General features: G+C 36.7%; 1 protein-coding gene across 1 annotated transcript in view; it reads right to left on the bottom strand.

The window, feature by feature from the left end:
- The window catches only part of LOC145996311 (serine protease inhibitor dipetalogastin-like), a 97,266-nt gene extending 82,791 nt beyond the window's left edge, over nt 1-14,475 (bottom strand). Inside the window, exon 1 of the mRNA XM_083132743.1 lies at nt 14,430-14,475. Within this exon, the coding sequence (XP_082988869.1) occupies nt 14,430-14,460 (31 nt within the window). The 5' untranslated portion in view covers nt 14,461-14,475. The remainder of the gene's footprint in view (nt 1-14,429) is intronic.
- Nucleotides 14,476-19,806: the final 5,331 nt, after the last annotated feature.

The raw sequence follows: 19,806 nt of genomic DNA, 5'->3' as shown, positions 1-19,806 counted from the left end.
GACATAATTTTAAGAGACTCCCAGTAGTTACAAAAGGCATAGATGATTTATGGCAGAGCGACTTGATTGAAATGTCAAGTGGACAGTTGAAAAACTTAGACAAAATCAACATGGGCTACAAGTATCTACTCACTGTAATAGATACATTTTCAAAATTTGCCTGGGCTGTGCCACTCAAATCCAAGACTGGAAAATGTGTTACAGAAGCCATCAGGACAATCATCAATCAGAGTGGAAGATCACCCCGCTATTTGCAAACAGATAATGGCAAAGAATTTTATAATTCAGTGTTTCAACAATTTATTAAAAGCCAGGCAATACAACATTACTCGAGTTACAGTGATCTCAAAGCTTCAATTGTAGAGAGATTCAACAGAACCCTAAAAAATCATATGTATAAACAATTTACACTTCAAGGTAATTATAAATGGATTAATATTCTTCCAGAACTTCTACATAAATATAACAACTCGGTCCATTCCACAATCAACATGAAACCTTGTGAAGTAACTTCATCTGATGAGCAAAAATTGATCAGGACTGTTTATTATCCTAAATATCGGCCAACAACAAGAAAGGCCAAATACAAGTTGGGTGATCAAGTAAGAATCAGCAAATATAAGCACTTATTCAAAAGAGGCTTTACAAGAAACTGGAGCTCTGAATTATTTACAGTGGTTCAAGTTAAACCTGGGACCCTTAACACATATATAATAAAAGACCACCGAGGAGAAATTCTCAAAGGCCGATTCTATGAAGAAGAGCTCAGCAAAACTAAACAGCCTGACACATATCTCATAGAAAAAATTATCCGCAGAAAAGGCAACAAGTTATTTGTCAAATGGCTAGGACTCCCAGAACACAGCTGGATCGATGCAAACAAAATAATAATATGAGCACCTGGGATGTTATAAAGAGGCTGCCAGAACCTGAACAGCAGATTAAGAGAAATGGCAACTTGCTGCCTGATAATATTAGGTGTCTTATTGTTGGGCCATCAGCTTGTGGTAAAACTACACTAATGGTTGATAATTTTTTATTGGCACCCAACTGGTTAGACTGGAAAAACAGGCACTTGTATGTCTTCTCTAAGAGCTTGGAACAATTAAAATATCAGCAGCTGATGAAGCTATATGATGGATTGGATATAGCCACTTTTGAACCAGATGTTAAGCCACTCCATGAATGTCTCGATAATTCTGTTGTTGTGTTTGATGACATTATACTGGATAATCAAAACAAGGTTAGAAATTTCTTTACACAGGGCCGGCACAAAAACATTGATTGTTTCTACCTGGCACAGACTTTTTCAAAAATACCGAAGCAGCTGATCCGAGACAACAGCAATTTTATATGTGTGTTTCATCAAGATCATACCAACCTCAAACACATACATGATGAATATGTAGGTGGGGACTTGAGCTACAATGATTTTTCCAAGTTTTGCAGTAGGTGCTGGAACCAGGACAGTTATGGGTTTGTCACAATTGATATGACAAGAAAACCCAATAGTGGCAAATACAGAAATAAAATCAACAATTTTCTAGACATTGAAACATATATAAATAACCATGAAAAGGCCAATCATTGATGATCTTAAATTAAGAGATTTTCTTGTAAAAAGATTTAAGGGATGGAAATCACAGAACCGAGGAATTTATGAACAACACAAACAAACAGAACAGCCTATAATTGATGCTATTAGTGAATTAGGTAAAAATATCAAAACTGTTACAGAGCAAAATCAAAATTTGATCACAGAGCTTGTACCTGTAGCTGCTAGGAACATATTAGATTATCCAATCACCCCACTTTCCAGTATTCATACACCTAGTCCTATTGCTCCTCGAAGAATTGAAGCTACTCTGGATCCTATTGAATTGGGTCTTCTTGCTCAAAAAAATTTAAGCACACCTAAAGACAACAAAGATGAGGTCTTTGGCTTATATGCTGACACAGGGCGTGATGGTAGCATCATACATAGAATTGGCAATTTCAGAGTAACATTTATGGGAGATGATATAATTGTATATTCAGAATCTCATCTTGGACAAAGAGGTGGTTTTGTTAAATATCCCGGCACACCTGGATTGTGGGAACTAATAACTAGGAAAAGACCTGGCAGCTATACAGATCAAGATTATGAGCACTACAAAGAAATATTAATAAAATCAGATGCTCTATACCAGAACAATGATCCCACACAAAAAAGAGTCAAGTCTAGCAGTGGAGCAAAATACAACAATTTAATCAAGCCCATATGGTCACAAATCAAGACAGGCAGTGGAATCAAACAATACAATACCCTGCCTAAAGAATTTGTCTGGGTTGATGATGTCAGGAAACTTGTAGATAGGTTATTGGTGATAGCTGGGGAGGAAAATGCTGGCAACCACAATTTTTACAATGAAAAGGTTGGAATTATGGACATGATAAGCACAAAATTGTCTAATTTTATAGTGAATGACACTAAGGGGATTGGATATCTTATAAAAATTATTAATACTCTACCACCTAAATTTTGGAATATTTCTGAGGGTCGGGGGTTGGTTAATGACATTATAAACAAGCTGCCATTTGAACTACATATTCCAGGCTATCAGTATTGTGGTCCCGGTACAAAATTGGACCATAGATTAAACAGAGGTGATCCTGGTGTTAATCCCCTAGATGCTGCTTGCAGAGATCATGACATAGCATACAACACACATTCTGATCTTGACAAGAGACATGTTGCAGACAAGAAATTAGAAGAGGCTGCATTTGGTAGATTTGTAAGCAAACATGCTTCTTTAAGTGAAAAAATAGCAGCATTGGGAACCACCATAGCTATGAACACCAAGCAAAAACTGGGGTGGGGGCTGTGAATATGTATATAATAAACCTAGAATGAAGGCCAAGGGTGTTATGTATCAGATACCTTATGCAGGTCTTAAATCTCTTAAAACTATTGATAGTCTTTTAACCAAAAAGCAGCGCAAGAAAAAAGCTCTTGTCTTGCAAAAGGCCATGGTATGAAATTGTTGCTTAGTACCCCCAATTAAAAAAATTACAACAATCCAGGAAAAAATCACATGTGGGGGGTTTCATATTTACTATCCCGGCCATCTTAGCAGCACTTGGGGCTGTTGGGAGCTTGGCTGGGGGATCAGCTGCCATAGCAAAAACAGTAATAGATGCCAAGAAAAGTAGGGCAGAATTAGATGAATTGAAGCGCCATAACCTGGCCATGGAGAAACAAGGCAAAGGTGTTAAGAGAGCCATGAATAAGTTTAAAAAAAACAAGAGCCGCTTACAAACCAAGATATTGAAGCTTTAATCAAGCCACTGTGACGTTCACAATTCAATCATTTGCACGATCACATTTAGTTCCTAAATATTTGAAATAAAACGCGAAGGTGAAGATACACCTTCTATAGGTCTATATATTAGTGAAATAACTAAGCAATATGCAGTTCACTATTACCTATATTTCCATTTTTGTCAGACACACTACTACATACTGACTATTGATTCTCGTTGCTATAGCAACGTTAGAATTATAAATATCTCGTTTATACAGCGTAGAGTGCAATGAATAACATAAAACATAATTAACGTTGTACAAAGTAATAATTATACATATTTTTAAACGTTAATATAAAGTGATTTGTATAATATGAAATTAATAATTTCAATAAACATATAATTATATTGTGCGGATTCACAGCACCGTCACAACATTCCCCTCCTCCGGGAAAATGAAAACTACGAAACAACGAGGAGGAGTTTTCATTTATAAATCAGTCAGATGTGTATCAACATAACTACAACAAAGTTACAAATGGACAATATTATCTGACATTCGACAACAACGTGCACATAAACAGATTTGTGCCTAACAGGTAATAACAAATCAGAACATAATACAACATTCAATTGTACAAAATAATAAACAGAATGGTTTCATTTTTTTCAAGTATCTACTCTCATAAATTTAATTCTCAGACAAAAGTTGATTCCTCTTTTCTTCCGAACAGTTAAACACTCGAAGATTTGAAAAGTTCACCTTGTCATAATATTGCTGGTTCATTGTGTAAAGAATTGCATTATTGTTCTTAATTTCCTTGACAAGGAATGGCCCAATATACAAGTTGAACAATTTATGAATCTGGCTGTTAATTTTGGAACTAACTTGCCTATTTTTTATCATAACCAAATCTCCTGTTTGAAGTTTGATCGAGTTCAATGCATTCTTAATCTTCCTACTTCTTCTAGATTGTCTAGTCTTGATTTCTGCTAAAAACAATTTGCGTTTCCATGGCAAAGATTTAATTTGTTCTGGCCAGCCGATTTCTTCAAATATTGAGTCCTTCATATCTTCATGTAAGAAAAGTTCACTAGGAGATAATCCGGTAACTGAAGAGCATGAATGATTTAATAACTGAATAATAGAATTTATTTTTGGATACCAACTGGTGTGATTATCATTGCAGAATAATCGCAGTAACCTAACAATCTCCTTATTGTACCTCTCAATAGGATTAGATTTTGGATTGTATGTAGTGGTAGTAATATGCTTAATTTTCCTTGAATCCATGTAGGTTTTCCACTCATTTGATGTAAATTGGCTTCCACAATCTGATAATAATACATTGCATACAGGGTAATGTTTAAAATATTGTTCTTCAAAACGATTGATAATTTCCCTGGCAGTCGCTTTTCTTAACGGATAAATCATAACAAACTTTGACATAACGTCTACAATTGTGAGGAGATATTCATATGTACGTGATCTTGGTAATTTTCCGATTAAATCAATAGAGAGGAAATCGTGTGGTTTGTGAGAAACGACGTGATATTCATCTCTCCGCAACGGCCGACCTACAATCTTTGTTCGTGCACATTCTAAGCAATCTTTCAGGTAATTTCTAATTGATTTTCTCATGTACGGCCAAAAATATGCTCTTCTACAAGCTGTTAAAACCTTCTGATAACCAAAATGTCCATTTAAATCATGCATTTTGTGCAATACCAAAGGTATAAGCTCACGTGGCACTACAAGTTTACAAATTTCATCGGAATTGGGTTTATAAAAAAGAACTTTGCTGTGAAGAAGATACTTTGTAAAGTCTTTATCCGTTGTACTATCTTCCAGGTGAGAAATTATATTATTTCATTTTTCATCTGCTCGTTGAGCTTTTAACCAAATAGAAGAAGTATCATCTTGTGAATCTTCCATAATTACTTGATTGATATATAATTTATCATCAAGTGCAGAATAAGTAGTACAAGGCGGAAATCTGCTCAACGTATCAGCAATATTATTCGAAACTCCTGGGACATGATATAACGTGAAATCAAAACACTGCAGTTTGAGAGCCCATCTCGTAAGACGAGAATTAAGTGATTGTGCAGTTTTAAGCCAAGACAACGACTTATGATCTGAATATAAGTTGAAATCAGTTCCTTTAAGATATATAGCAAATTTCTCCAGAGCAAATAATATAGCTAAACATTCCAATTCGTGTGTACTATATGTAATCTCTGCTCCTCTAAGAGAACGACTGCCGTATTGTATGACACGAATTTCATCATTATCAACTTGCCAAAGTACACAACCTAATCCTTTCTGGCTTGCATCAACAGAAACACAAAACCTCAACTCAAAGTCGGGTTGACTCAATGCTGGTGCTGAAATTAGAGCATTCTTTAATAACAAGAAAGCTTCTTGACACTGAGGTGTCCAATAAAATTGCACATTCTTGCGTAAAATTTGATATAATGGACTAGCGATATCTGAAAATCCCTGTATAAAACGATTCCTCCAATTTGCCAGTCCTAAAAATTTGCGAAGTGACTTTTTGTTTTGAGGAACAGGAAACTGTAGAATAGCTGAGTCTTTATCATGATCGACCTTAATCTCAGAACCAGACACCACATGACCCAAAAACTTAATTTCCGTTTGGAAAAATTTGCATTTGGCAAATTTTATGGACATGTTCGTCATCTGCAATGTCTGTAGAACATAATCAAGATGTTCAAAATGTTTCTCTATTGTTGGGCTAAATATTAAAATGTCATCCACATATATCATCAGAAATGAATAAGTCCCTGGTCCAAACACCTTATTCATTCTCTCAACAAAAACAGAAACAGCTGATTTTATACCAAATGGCAAGTAACAAAACACGTGCTGTCGTCCTCGATACGAAAAAGCTGTGTACTTATATGAGTCGGGCGTAAGTGGTATTTGAAAATATCCACAGGAGAGATCAATTGAAGAAAAATATCTTGCACCCTTAAAATGTTGAAGTAGCTCGTTTATCGGTTCAACATGGGTAAGTGGTGAAATTACATGTTGGTTTAGGCGACGAAAATCCACCACTGGACGCCACTCACCATTAGATTTTGGGACGATATGTACTGGGTTCAAATAAGGCGAAGACATCTCTTTAATTATTCCCCAGGCCTTCCATTTCTCTAGTTCCCTTTCTAACGCTGCTCTTTTGGCGAACGGTACCGGATATATAGGTGCCTTGATTGGTTCCTTTGTGTCTAGTTCAATTTGATAAGGTTCTACGAATGCAGATCGGGGTTGATCAGAAAACAAACTATGATATTCTATTATTAGATTCTCAAGCTGAGACTGCTGCTCCGTGTTGAGTGATTCACACGACCGCACCTTCGTTGTGATCTGATCTAGAGAAACGACAAGTAAATTTTCTGCTTCTTTGACTATAGTAACTTCCTGCATCTGGCAGCGATCCCTATCAGTTGTGATTTTGCTAGAGTTAAATGGCTGAACTAATTCGGAACCAGTAGACGCCATCAAACTTATTTCGTTTCTTCTAAAATCGAGTACAGCTTTGTATTGCCTTAAAAATGGTATTCCGAGAATTAATTCAGCATGCAGTTGCTTCAATACGAACATCTCCAAAGTAAAAACTTCCGAGTTAATTGAAATACTTATAATCTTCCGACCAGCAACACGAAACTTCTGATGTCCTGCAAACGGCAATAACTTAAGTTGATCCACTGTATCCAGTTTGGCACTCGGAATAATTGATTTTATACTGCACCATAATTCATAACTGACTAAATTACACTGGCTTCCACTGTCGATGACACACTGTATCGTAATACCGCAAACTGTTCCTGTGATCAAAGGTTGATCAGTAATAGGAGTAGGTATACCAGTATCATTTAAAATCCAAGTAGGTTCATCTTCGTACCAATCTAATTGAAAAAATATTGAAAGTGGATAACAATGATCAACTTCAGGTAAAACGGAATTACTTAATACAGCATACTGACAAGTTGTGCCTATATTATCACTACGATATGATTTAGACGGACCCTCCATTATGTTAGTGCGAGCAAACTGGTCCACGTTCACCCGCGACGTTCGTTTAATGTTGCTTCAGGGACAGAAGAAATGAACTGTTTACAAGAAGTTTCTCTTGGATCGAAAGATGGAGCATTTTCATTTAATGGAGCATTCGCCACTGCAGTTGCATTGCAACTGTTTCCCGTTGACAACTGAGAAGACGAATATCCGCAATTGGCACATACACTGCATGGTTGGAATGAGTGGAAATTATTAGAGAACTGAGAGTTAGGACGCAGTGTAAATTGCTGTTGTTCTTGCTCGTTTCTGGCATTGAAACTGTTGCTCATAAATCTACCATTATTGTTGAAGTATCGTGAGCTTTGTGGACTTCTATTTTGCCGGAAATTTTGAGTTCCTGCACCATTACGTCTGTAACGATTATATGGTCTGTTAGTTAGGTTAGGTTTCCCAAAATTATTATTTCTATTAAATATCATCGTCTTCTGGCTAGAGTTTGATTGTTGGTTTTCAGCAACAAACGGAACATCTGTACGTGGAATCTTATTTCGTTTATTTTCATCGCTAGAAGAAACAAAATGAACAGTATCATTAAGTCTTACGTTACGTCTTGAACCTTGATTTCCATTAGGTTCATCATCGTTCACCAACGATGAACCTTTAGCAACACTCTGAACTCTCAGTTTTGCCCTTGCACTATTATTGTCAGTAAAACTTTTAGAATTATTCCCATCATGTCGGAAATTTTTTTCACGTACATTATCATGAACATTAAAACTCTTGTTTGATCTTGAATTCACTAAATCCAACCTCTTTAGTAACGCAATTACATCATCCATTTTAACTAATCTAGCAGCTAATATTGTTTGTGCAATAGATGTGGGCAACTGATTGATTAAAATATCAATAACTTCTGCATCATTCGGACGATCAACTAAATTATAATATGCTGAATGCGTACGAATAGCAAAAACTTCCATACTACTCGTCGATTTAGGATCATATTTACGACTTCTAAGTTCAGATAATTGAGCCTGAGTTAACGAATAAGACGTGTAGTGATTCAGAAATTCGTCAACAAACTGTTTGTACGATGTAAACGAATCGACATGAGTATTATACCAACCTTCTGCAGGTCCTTGAAAACAATTAGTAATACATTCAAGCCTTTGCATGTCAGGAACTTGCAGTAAGTCTAAGTAGGACGTTAAAGTTTTAATAAACTTACGTGGACTTGATTTTTCAGGATCTCCAGAATATTTAGGAAGAACAGTAAGTTCATTCAATCTTACCAACCGTCGAGGTTCTTGAGTAAGCGAACGCATACAATTGTCAGGATAATCACATCGATGATTCTGCGGATTTGCTGACTTTTGGTTTACTTGCCTCTTTCTTTCCTGACCAGAACCATCAGAATATAAAGAACGGGTTGATTGACATAACTTGTTAGTATTACTAGTTCTCACTCGATTATTTCTAGAACATTTGTGTCTTTGTGAAGCAATGCGATTGTGTTCATCATCAGAAACATCACACGCTGAAGAATCAGATGATTTAGGAGAGGTTAGGTTCCGTGCAGGAATACCAGGTTGACAGTTACTATTCACATGAGAACTGTAAACTTGTACAGGATTACTTGATTCAACATTAGTCGAAATATTAGATGTTAACTTAGTAATATTTTCCTCACATGCTTCCACGCGCTTAGTTATTTCGTCCTTGCTCACAACGACTTCAAGTCTTTGAACTTGCCGAGACAACCCTGAAACATTGTTCTGACATTCTGTAATCTGATCATTCAATCCAGCAAGTTTATCAGAATTCTTTGAACAAGTAGTGTTGACTTCCTCGATTTTCTCTGTTAGTCCTTGCACTTCTCTTTCCATTTCCTGATGTAATGAACGTGTTGCTAATTTGCAGGACTCGGCAACTTCAGCTAATTCCTTTCGTAACGATGTACTCAATTCGTGGAAGTCAAGCTTGAGTAGTTGCTGTGAATTTTGAATTTCCTGTTGAGATTCCCTGATTTTTGTAAACTCAAGCTGATGAGACTCTTGAGTTTGCCTCATTTTTGTAAACTCAAGCTGTTGAGATTCTTGAGTTTGCCTCATTTTTGTAAACTCAAGCTGTTGAGACTCTTGAGTTTGCCTCATTTTTGTAAACTCAAGCTGTTGAGACTCTTGAGTTTGCCTCATAGAATCTTGAGTTTGCCTCATTTTTGTAAACTCAAGCTGTTGAGACTCTTGAGTTTGCCTCATAGAATCTTGAGTTTGCCTCATAGAATCTTGAGTTTCCCTAATTTTTGTAAATTCCATCTGTTGTGACTCGCTCATTTTTCTTAACTCTGCCATCAGATCAAACATTTGAAAAGGAACATTACTTTGCCCCGTTGACGTCTCTGCCGACACAGAAGGACGAATGTCAATTTCTTGAACATTTTCTTTACTTCTTTTCCATTGTACAAAAGCTTCAATACTGAACGGATCATAAGATGGATCACAATCTGTACAGAAATAATTTTCATTTAACTGGTATAACTCCCAATGCTTATCGGACAAACCCAAACATTGTAAATGATACCAATGGCCACAATTTTCACAAGCTACCAACCTTTCCTTATCGGGGTCTTTGCAGCACTTCACCATATTCATGGCACCATTCTTATTTTGTGATTCATCAGGTTCATCACCACAATTGATAGATCTAGCTGTAAGACTTGTTTTGGATCTCAGATTATAAGGATTACTTGATGCGTACATAATATAAATTTATGTACAAACTAGATTCACGAGAACAATGGTGTAAGTTAACACTTACGCAAAACACATCACTCAAGATCGTGCTGATAACGTTCCACAATACTGGACCACCAATTATACTGTGACGTTCACAATTCAATCATTTGCACGATCACATTTAGTTCCTAAATATTTGAAATAAAACGCGAAGGTGAAGATACAACTTCTATAGGTCTATATATTAGTGAAATAACTAAGCAATATGCAGTTCACTATTACCTATATTTCCATTTTTGTCAGACACACTACTACATACTGACTATTGATTCTCGTTGCTATAGCAACGTTAGAATTATAAATATCTCGTTTATACAGCGTAGAGTGCAATGAATAACATAAAACATAATTAACGTTGTACAAAGTAATAATTATACATATTTTTAAACGTTAATATAAAGTGATTTGTATAATATGAAATTAATAATTTCAATAAACATATAATTATATTGTGCGGATTCACAGCACCGTCACACCACTGGGCATCAAACATTTTAGAGGTGTGTACATGTCTGATTCTTTACCAGAACAACCACTCAACAAAGAGTGTGGCATTGTTAATTTGGATAAGTACAAAAATCAGGGCACTCACTGGATCTGTTATCTTAAATATTTAAAAGATGAGGCATTTGTGTTTGATTCATTTGGAGGTGTTCCACCTGAAAATTTAATAAAATATTTAAAATCACCTAATCTTTATTACAATAATGCCCGTGTTAAAAATTTCAAAGATGTTAATTGTGGACATTTGTGTTTATCTGTTCTTAGATATATGTCTCAAATAAATAAACCATCAATTGAAAATTTTCAAAAAGCCTTGTGGTATCTGAAACATCATGGGGGTATTCCATCTCACCAGCCAAAATTCAATATTGAAACTCAAATTACATGATGACATAGTGTATCCCAAAACAATAGCTCTCAGAGCATTTTATGGCATGTACTTGATCCCTAATATTACACACCACAACAACACAATTGCAGTAGGGGATCAAAAAATTGTCATCACTCCAGGGCAGTATAATCTGTCCACTCTAAATGCTCAATTACCCAGAGGTATAGTATTAACTCAAAATTCTATCACTCACAGAGTAGAGATTGTATCTGCTACAGAAACAGTGGATCTGGGTACTATAGGAGAGCTGTTAGGCTTTGAGAACAACACAAAACTTGAAGCGGCCATCAAACACACTGCTATTCATATACCCAAATTCTTAGCCATAGAGACTCTGAATATTCACTGTAATGTGGCTGAGGGTATGATCACCAAATCAAATGGCATAGGCACTCACAAACAAACTGGCATCATTGCAACATTCAAACCTAATTCTGAATTTATGGAGCCAATCATCTACACTCCATCCCCAACATTATATTTTCCTGTGTGCCATAATAGAATAGATTATATTGAATTGATGGTCACTAATGAAAAAGAAGAATTAGTTGATTTTGCTGGAGCCACAACAACTGCAATCATAGAGATTAATATTTAAATAAAAATACAAAAAAAAAAAATGGAAAATATTGAGAGTTATGAGCTACAATCATTCCCCCCAAACAGGAGGACATTTGCAAATTTAAATCAACCCAACACAGAAATTGAGGTTGATCTTGATGTAGGGGATGGCTTTATACACCCCCACAGAGCAGATCTATACATCAAATTTGATGTTGTAAAGCTCGATGGAACAGATTATCCGGCAAATTCAAATATAAGATTGGTGGACAATTTTGTGCCGCATCTGTTCTCTGAAATTGAGATCAGAAAGCATGGTGTTGTTATAAACAGAATAGATTATCCCGGCATTACCTCCACAGCTTTGGCCACATTAAAATTATCCAAAACCGAGGCTTCTTACTACAAAATAGGTAGATTTGAGGCTGGTGATAAAATTATATCCAAGAGCCACACTGTGCTGTTCCCTATGCGCCTGTTGCCAGGATTCTTTTCAGATTACAAAGATATTATGTGGAAGGGTGGTTTAAGAATCACATTTAGAAGAGCTGCCAATGATAATAATGCTTTGATGAGGTACAGCACATTAAACTCTACAGGGGAAGCTCTGCCCAATACCTTACCTGATGAGGGCAAGTGCATTATTCAGACTATGGAGCTAAGAATCCCAGTTGTTGAATATGAGGCCAGTTATGCTCTTAAATACAAAGCAGATATAATAAAAAATCCACAGATTCCTCTACAATTTTATACATATCAATGTGTACAGAAGCCCGCATCTGGTACTTATTATGAGTTTGATGCTACAAATTCATTCTCCAGTATACAATATGACATGCCGGATTTTGTGGTGGTACTGTTTCAGACTGGAAGACACAATAATCAGGAAAAAATTCAAGTAGATTTGATAACTGCAACATCAAGAACATATATCTTAAAAATGTCAGAAATGAGGTATTTCCTAGAGAAAATTATAATTTAGACATTTCCAAGGATGATTTTCTTAAATTATATGAAGCATTTACAGCATACAAAAGGGTCACTACTGGCAATACTGACATGTATTACACACCAGATGAATTCAAAGCACAGAGACCCATGTTTGTCATCAACACTTCAAAAAGAAAACAAGTTGTGGTTAATGACAGGACAAACATTAAAATTATCTGTGAATTCCACGATACACTCCCTGATGACACCATATGTAGTGTTATTCTTATAGGTGAAAAATCATATGTTTATGATGTAAGAAATGAGAGAGTCACAGAGCAATTCTAGAAGAATTACATTATATTAATACTAGATATACAAATTGAGCCTGGTGCCCAATTGAACTTAAACCGGGAGTAAATATGTGTGTGTGTGTGTGTGTGTGTGTGTGTGTGGGTGTGTGTGTGTGTGTGTGGGTGTGGGTGTGTGTGTGTGTGTGTGGCCTACTTTTAGGTGTGGGCAAAAGAAATATCAAGAGGGGCATATTTTTGACAGGATTGTGGACAACAATCTGACAGAAGTACCTTTTGTAAGTGTGGACAAATCAATCTGAGGGGGCTCATCATTTCACAGGAACTTCCCGAGGGCATTTTTACAAAAATCTTGGATTAGACGGGGTTCCACACTTGAGCAAAAAGTTCATATGGGCATGTTGAGCTAGTTTTAAGTGTAGCCAAATCTGCTTGAGGGGGGCTCATCATTTCCGGCACTGGTTGTATCACCAATTACACTACTATCATTTGTCGTTACACTAAAACGTTCGTTTTTTTCTGGATGACCCTCGCATGAAGCTAAATTTATAAAAAATATATACCTATGAGAAACGTTGGTTTACCTGTGGTAAACCTGGTAACGTGGACCGTAGTGTTAGCGGACCCGTCATTTTGTTATATCTCACTTTCACTTGTGCCAGATGGATGAAATCGTGTTTATTATTGCCTCCAGAGGTCAACAAAATCGGTTACGCAATGACGTAAGATCGAAGCCTCGGTGCGACCTCACAGCCCTTCAGGCAGCGCATTTTGGATTCTGATCCAGGAAGAGGAAGTGGTATTTCCAGGTAGACACGTTGTTAAAATATTCGAGCAACCACGATCTGGAGGAGAAGGCCAAGTACATTCCATACCGTTCTTAAGTTCCGAACTTGCACCCACTCACATAATTAAATTTATTTCATAAACTTGCTCTTCCATACTACGTGGAGAAGTGATTTAACAGCGAATCATTGTTTTTGGTCGAATTACAAAAGAAAAAGCTAAGAGACCAATTAGGTCATTATTAGTTCGGTTGAATGAATATCCATCAAACTGACGAAAGTGATAAGAGACAACATTTTCTTTCAGCGAGTTTATCTAACAAACTATGTTTATGTAGTCTTATGGTGCTTGCACATTATGTAAATAAACTCCCATCAACTGGAACAGTGTTATATCTGTACATTCGTATAGCATAGCTGCCTCATAGAAAATAAGAAGACTTTTAACGTGAATCTTCACTCACACTTCAAGGTTCGTATGCATTAATGAAACCAGTTTAATGTGCATAACAACTGGTTTGAACACTTGGTAAGGCATGCTTTTCCCATCATCTACTTCACCACATCATCATTCACCCTCATCGGCGCGATTATGAACTGTAACTGTATGGACGCTATATACTTCCAAACCCATTGAACATATAGCCGGAATGGAAATTTTACATGGCTACGCAGACACCTGTAGTGATAAATGCATTATCGACCAGGACTCGAGTCCGTCCGTTCTAGGTGCGTTGCGTAGCTCATTGGTGATACATATTTTCCAAGAATCGGTGCAGGTACGTGGGAATGAAAGTACAAAACTTGACAGTATTATCTTACCAGCGATCAGAACAAGTACAAAAGTCCTCATGTTTGCTGCTGGCTCACACACCCAGGTCTAAACCAAACATTGCTAGTATGTGATTTTATAATACATGACTAAAATACTTTTTTATGTGCTAATGGCTTATACGCAACACTGTGCAGCTTCCTGGCTGAGGTAACATTTCCACCAATCACAGTAGCGGCTGCATTCACTCGATGGTCCATTTGTCAGCACGTGTTGCAAACTAGCTTGCTATTTATCTAATCTTACTTTGTATAAGGAGAATAGATGACAAATCACCAGATGGACAAGATCCGACATTAATAGCTCGAGAATGAAGTTTTTGTGACAGAATTGCTTACAAAAATATTGCGTTACATGTAAAATACTTATGTGTGGTTGAAATATTGTGCAATTGGGCTATTTTACCAATGTCGCAGCCAACACAAGGTCAACGAGACTGTTCTATACTTTTTCCTTGCCGGATTGATCGATTGATTGATTGATTTTATTTTACTTTGCTTCTTGTGCATCTTTTGGCTAATTTGCGAAGATAGAGATGAGTGATGATATGATGAAATTGATGAATGGACACTCAAAAACATCCATGCCCAAGCCAGGATTCGAAGCCGGGACCCCTGGCGTTGTAGCGCGATGTACTAACCACTCCGCCACGGGGTCCGACTTGCCGGAAAAGATCCTTCAGTAGTCAGTGGCGTATCCAAGAGGGCGGCAGCGTGGGCCATGTCTAAAGTAAGGCTGCCCGTCATGATGACCTGGTCAGCTACAATGGAATGAGCCAATTTCGTGATAAAAATAATGATATCTTCTCTTGATTAGGACACGTAATAATGATATGAGTATCAAAATACATTTCATTTGAAGATGTGCACCACACAAAACTTCAACAATTGACCAGTGGCCCCCACTTTGTAGAGAAGAATAGGGAAACCCCTGAAAAGAAAAAGCTCGCCTTCACCCGCATACTTTGAGGGGTATGTACTTATGCTCTGCTGCTTTTAAATATAAATATTATTATAAAAGCGTCAGTTGTATGAATGTATCTGTTCCCCCGTTTTATATTAACTTTATTTATTTATTTATGATACAGTGTGGGATAATAATATAGTACACATGTAGCAAGTTATTTTGTGATCAGATCTGTTCTGGTATCCAGTACAGGTGAGGTTTGCAAATTGTGAAATGCTGCTCATATATGGTATGAATGAAGGGTTTAGGTGGTGTATCGTATAACTGGGATTAGTATTAATACAGGGTTATTAAAAAAGAATGGTACAAAAGTAAAGTTAATTTATTTTTAAGTGAAAAGAGATACAAAAGCAATTCTGGTGGGAAAAAAGAAAGGAAGGTTGTAAATTTACTTGGGTAATTACAAATGTTGGATATGAGCACCCTGGGTAACACGGCAGATGTCAAAACGATAATCAATTTCTTGCCAGACGCGTTTCAACATATCCGCTGTTATCAGCTCCACTGCATGAGAGATGCGCTGCTTTAAATTATCCAGGTCCTGTGGTAATGGAGGAACGTACACAGTGTCTTTCACAAAAAATGTGTCTTTGAACTGTAACAACTGACCCTGTTCGTGCAAATTTCATTACGCAATATCATAGACATACTACTGCGCAATATGCTTGCTCTACCTTCGTTGTAGCTATCAACAAGAAGTAGCGCCTCTAGCGGATTTTACGTCAACTACAACCACAGGCTATACATTTCCAACCTTCCTTTCTTCTTTACCAACAGAATTGCTTTTATATCTCTTTCCACTTAAAAATAAATTAACCTTACTTTTGTGCCATTCTTTTTGAATAACGCTGTATTCTGTATAATACCAGGAAACACCTGTTTATTTTGCATGATTACGACATTTATTCAGGTTTAGTAAAATATACATTTTTTTTATTAGTGTAAAGATGTATGATGCACTTTCTTCAAGACACTCTCCGGCTTGTAGAAATCCCAGACCTGAAATAAAGGGAAAATGTTGTATACATTGTTCTCACGTTAACGTTGCCATTAGATGAAATTAAATGTTTTAAGCAGAGAACGAAAAGAAGATATGAAAGGTACGATAGGTAGCAAGAGAAGCGAGAGAAGAATAATAGAAGCGAGGTACACTGAGAGAATAGATAGATTGATTGATTTGGTGTTTTTAGTCCACTTTATGCACAGTAAGGCTAATCGGGGCTGGACCTACAGTTTAAAGTGGGATCCGAACCACTATGTGTCTCCACCGGGTATCGAAACCGGGACACCTTGATTACGAGGCGACGACGCTACCACTGCGCCATCGGGAGGCCCAGAGAGAGAAATTAGAAGAGAACCGAGATACAAGACGCTATAAATGGGCATTTGCCTGCAGCGCCATGTCTTTAAATGATTAAATAAATATAAAGAAGCAAGGAAGATGACGAGAAAGCAAAAAGAAGAGGAGTAGAGAAATTAGAAACAGAGAGAGGGAGAGAAGAGGAAAGAAGAAAATAGTGGAGCAAGAGAGACAAAGAAGCAATAATCAGAAAGACAGAGAGAAGAGAGAAAAGAAACAGATACTCGAAATAGTGAAAGAGAAAAGGAATAATGAAGCAAGGACAGCAAATATGAGCATATATATAGCCTACATGTATGTATGTTTGCTGATTAGCAGGGTTGGCATGCTTAAAACACTTTGTTTTAAACGTTTAAAACACACGGCTTTGTTTTTTTTACAAATGTTTTAAACGTTTAAAACAATGTGTTTTAAACATGTTTTTTTAGAAGTGTTTAAAACACATTTTGGTACTTGATATTTTATAGCCTGTGATGATTGTTTTTGTTTGGCAACCCTGTCTTTTCATTGAATCTGTGTCAATTATTCCGTGCTTTACGGGTGTCACTTATCGCACAACACTTGAGCAACCTTATGTAGCCTACTGACGTCACGGGAGAAAGCTACGTTGTTATATTAGGCAGGCTAGCTATGTATGCAGAAGGTAGCAAAACTGTTGTGCGACAAAAGAGACGGGTGCTTTACTGTAGAAAACAAAACTTCTCAGTTCTTTGTTTCGTACCGTCCTGTAAGTTTGGGACTGGTGGGAGCTGGAAACTAATATCTGAATACACAATGCGTGATTTTGATCATGCCGTGAATTTTTTTTTCTCTTGCGATACGATTCATTGGTTTGTATGACTGAATGAAGCGCAGATGGTTACTTTTGGTAACATAATTTTGTACTTGGAAAGATAAATTGATCTGGAGAATCTATTATGACACTGAAGGTTATTTTCTGCTATATGAACTGTTCAGGCAGCAGGAAATATCTCACCCTGATTTCTCCAGGACGAGGATAGTAATTCTATAATATTTAGTTTCTTGAAATTTAGATGAATATGAATCCTAACCTACTTCAGCATAGGCGGAAAAAGGGGGCTATTACTCCAACTTTTGTCCCTGCAGTAGAGGTGTGCAGGATCCCCAAAAGTCGGAACCGGGATCGGGAAAAAATATTCCCGTCCCGATCGCGACTTCGGAAAATGACTTCCCGACTTTTCGGGATCCCAAGCAGTCGGGAAATACCGAATGTTCATTTTGAAAGTCGTCAATTCTGGACGTTTTCTGCATTGTAAAGGTCTGGAACTTACCGGAAATTGTTAGTTTTTGTACCAGAAGTGCAAAAACAAGCACTTAACATGGAAATTACGTGTAGAATTCGAGATTTCAAGAGCTTTGGGAAATTTCGAAAATATCCCGTCCCGAATGTCGGGATTTGAAGAATTTGCCTTCCCTACCCAAAAAATTCTGTCCCGCACACCCCTACCCTGCAGTATGGTAAACCTTATCTCCAAAGGGCAATAAACTGTCCTTGCCGCCACTGTACTCATAACAATGAGTATTTTTTTCTTTAACGATTAACTACAATTTACTGGGAAAAGGTTGACTTTCTTTTGTTTAAAACATGTTTTTTTAACTCATGTTTAAAACTATGTTTAAAACAAAAAAAAACATGTTTTAAACAAAAAAACAGTTTGTTTTGTTCTTTTAAAAAAAACACAAATTTTGCCAACCCTGCTTATTAGAATCCGTAAATAACTAACACAGTACGTGTAGGTAAAGTAAATAAATAACTTAGTAAGGATGCATTTTCTGTGCTCTAATAAATGTCATGATAATTACATGGAAGGGATGATAGGTGAATTATTTTTTTTGAACTTGTAAGGACCAGGTCCTTTATAAAAGTTTCTAGGGGGCGCCATATACATATTTCGAACCTTCCACTCTCAAAAGTGGCAATTCGGTGTCATTTTAACATGTTTTGCACTTACCACTCTGGTTTTTCCTGAGTTTTAGTTTGAAAATGTTCACTTTCTCCAAATTTCGGAGGAGGCTGCAGCCTCATCAGGACCTCTCTGCGTACGACAGCGTACAGAAGTATGTATTGAACGATTTAATAATAATAATAATTATTATTATTATTATTATTGAGAGACTTGGTCGGACCTCCCCCCTCCGAAATCTATTTCTAGATACGTGCCTGGCTACACCATATTGTAGTATTCGAATAGACAAAAAATATGCAGGGGGATACTTTCTCGATGGTATTTTTGGACTTTGAATTGATGTGAGATCGTGATTACAAAAACGTACCTCACAAATAATGTGATACTAAGATGAACTAACATTGCTTCAACATAAAAAAGCAAGACTCGAAGCAACACAGTTTACATTTTAAACACTACGTATTCCGAAAAGGAAAATTTTGAAGGAAAATATTTTGCATGATTATGTTATTTATCCAAGATAAACGAAACAGATGTTTGTTACATAGGTATCTATGCGCTTTCTTCCAGACACTGCCCTAAGCGCAGAACTTCAAGACCTGAAACGAAAAAAACAGAAGTTATAAATTATTTATGGATTTAACATGGCATTTGGTCTAACAGTAGAGAAAATAAACCATTTCACATGGAAATAATGGCAACACAAATAAATTTTGTTTCAGAATGTGCCAAAATATATAATTTTCTCTATTGAAAAAATCCGCTACCCATCTCTTTCGGTAAAGTCCACCATCTTGGAAGATGAAAATGGCGACAAAAGAAAAGCTTGGAAACATTGACCAGATGCACAAATGCTTTCATAATCACTATTAGGAGAGACAACGGAAGGAAAATAAAACATACCAAGAAATTTTGAGAACGGAAATGTGTTTTGTACTACATTGTGTGATATAGTATAGCAAATTACAGGAAAGGTTTATTTTTCTACTGCGTCATTTTTAAATTTCATTTCTCTAATGCGCAGTTTGTTTGATTATTACTCTCCCCCAATACACACACATATATCGTTATGGCTCTCGAAGTTCATCTAGAGACAGTGGCGGCGATTGGGTT

The sequence above is a fragment of the Lepisma saccharinum genome, chromosome 12 (assembly GCF_977018435.1).
Source record: "Lepisma saccharinum chromosome 12, izLepSacc3.1, whole genome shotgun sequence".
NCBI lineage: Eukaryota > Metazoa > Arthropoda > Insecta > Zygentoma > Lepismatidae > Lepisma > Lepisma saccharinum.
The sequence above is the reverse complement of the archived record's forward strand: the minus strand, read 5'-3'. Positions and strand labels throughout refer to the sequence as shown.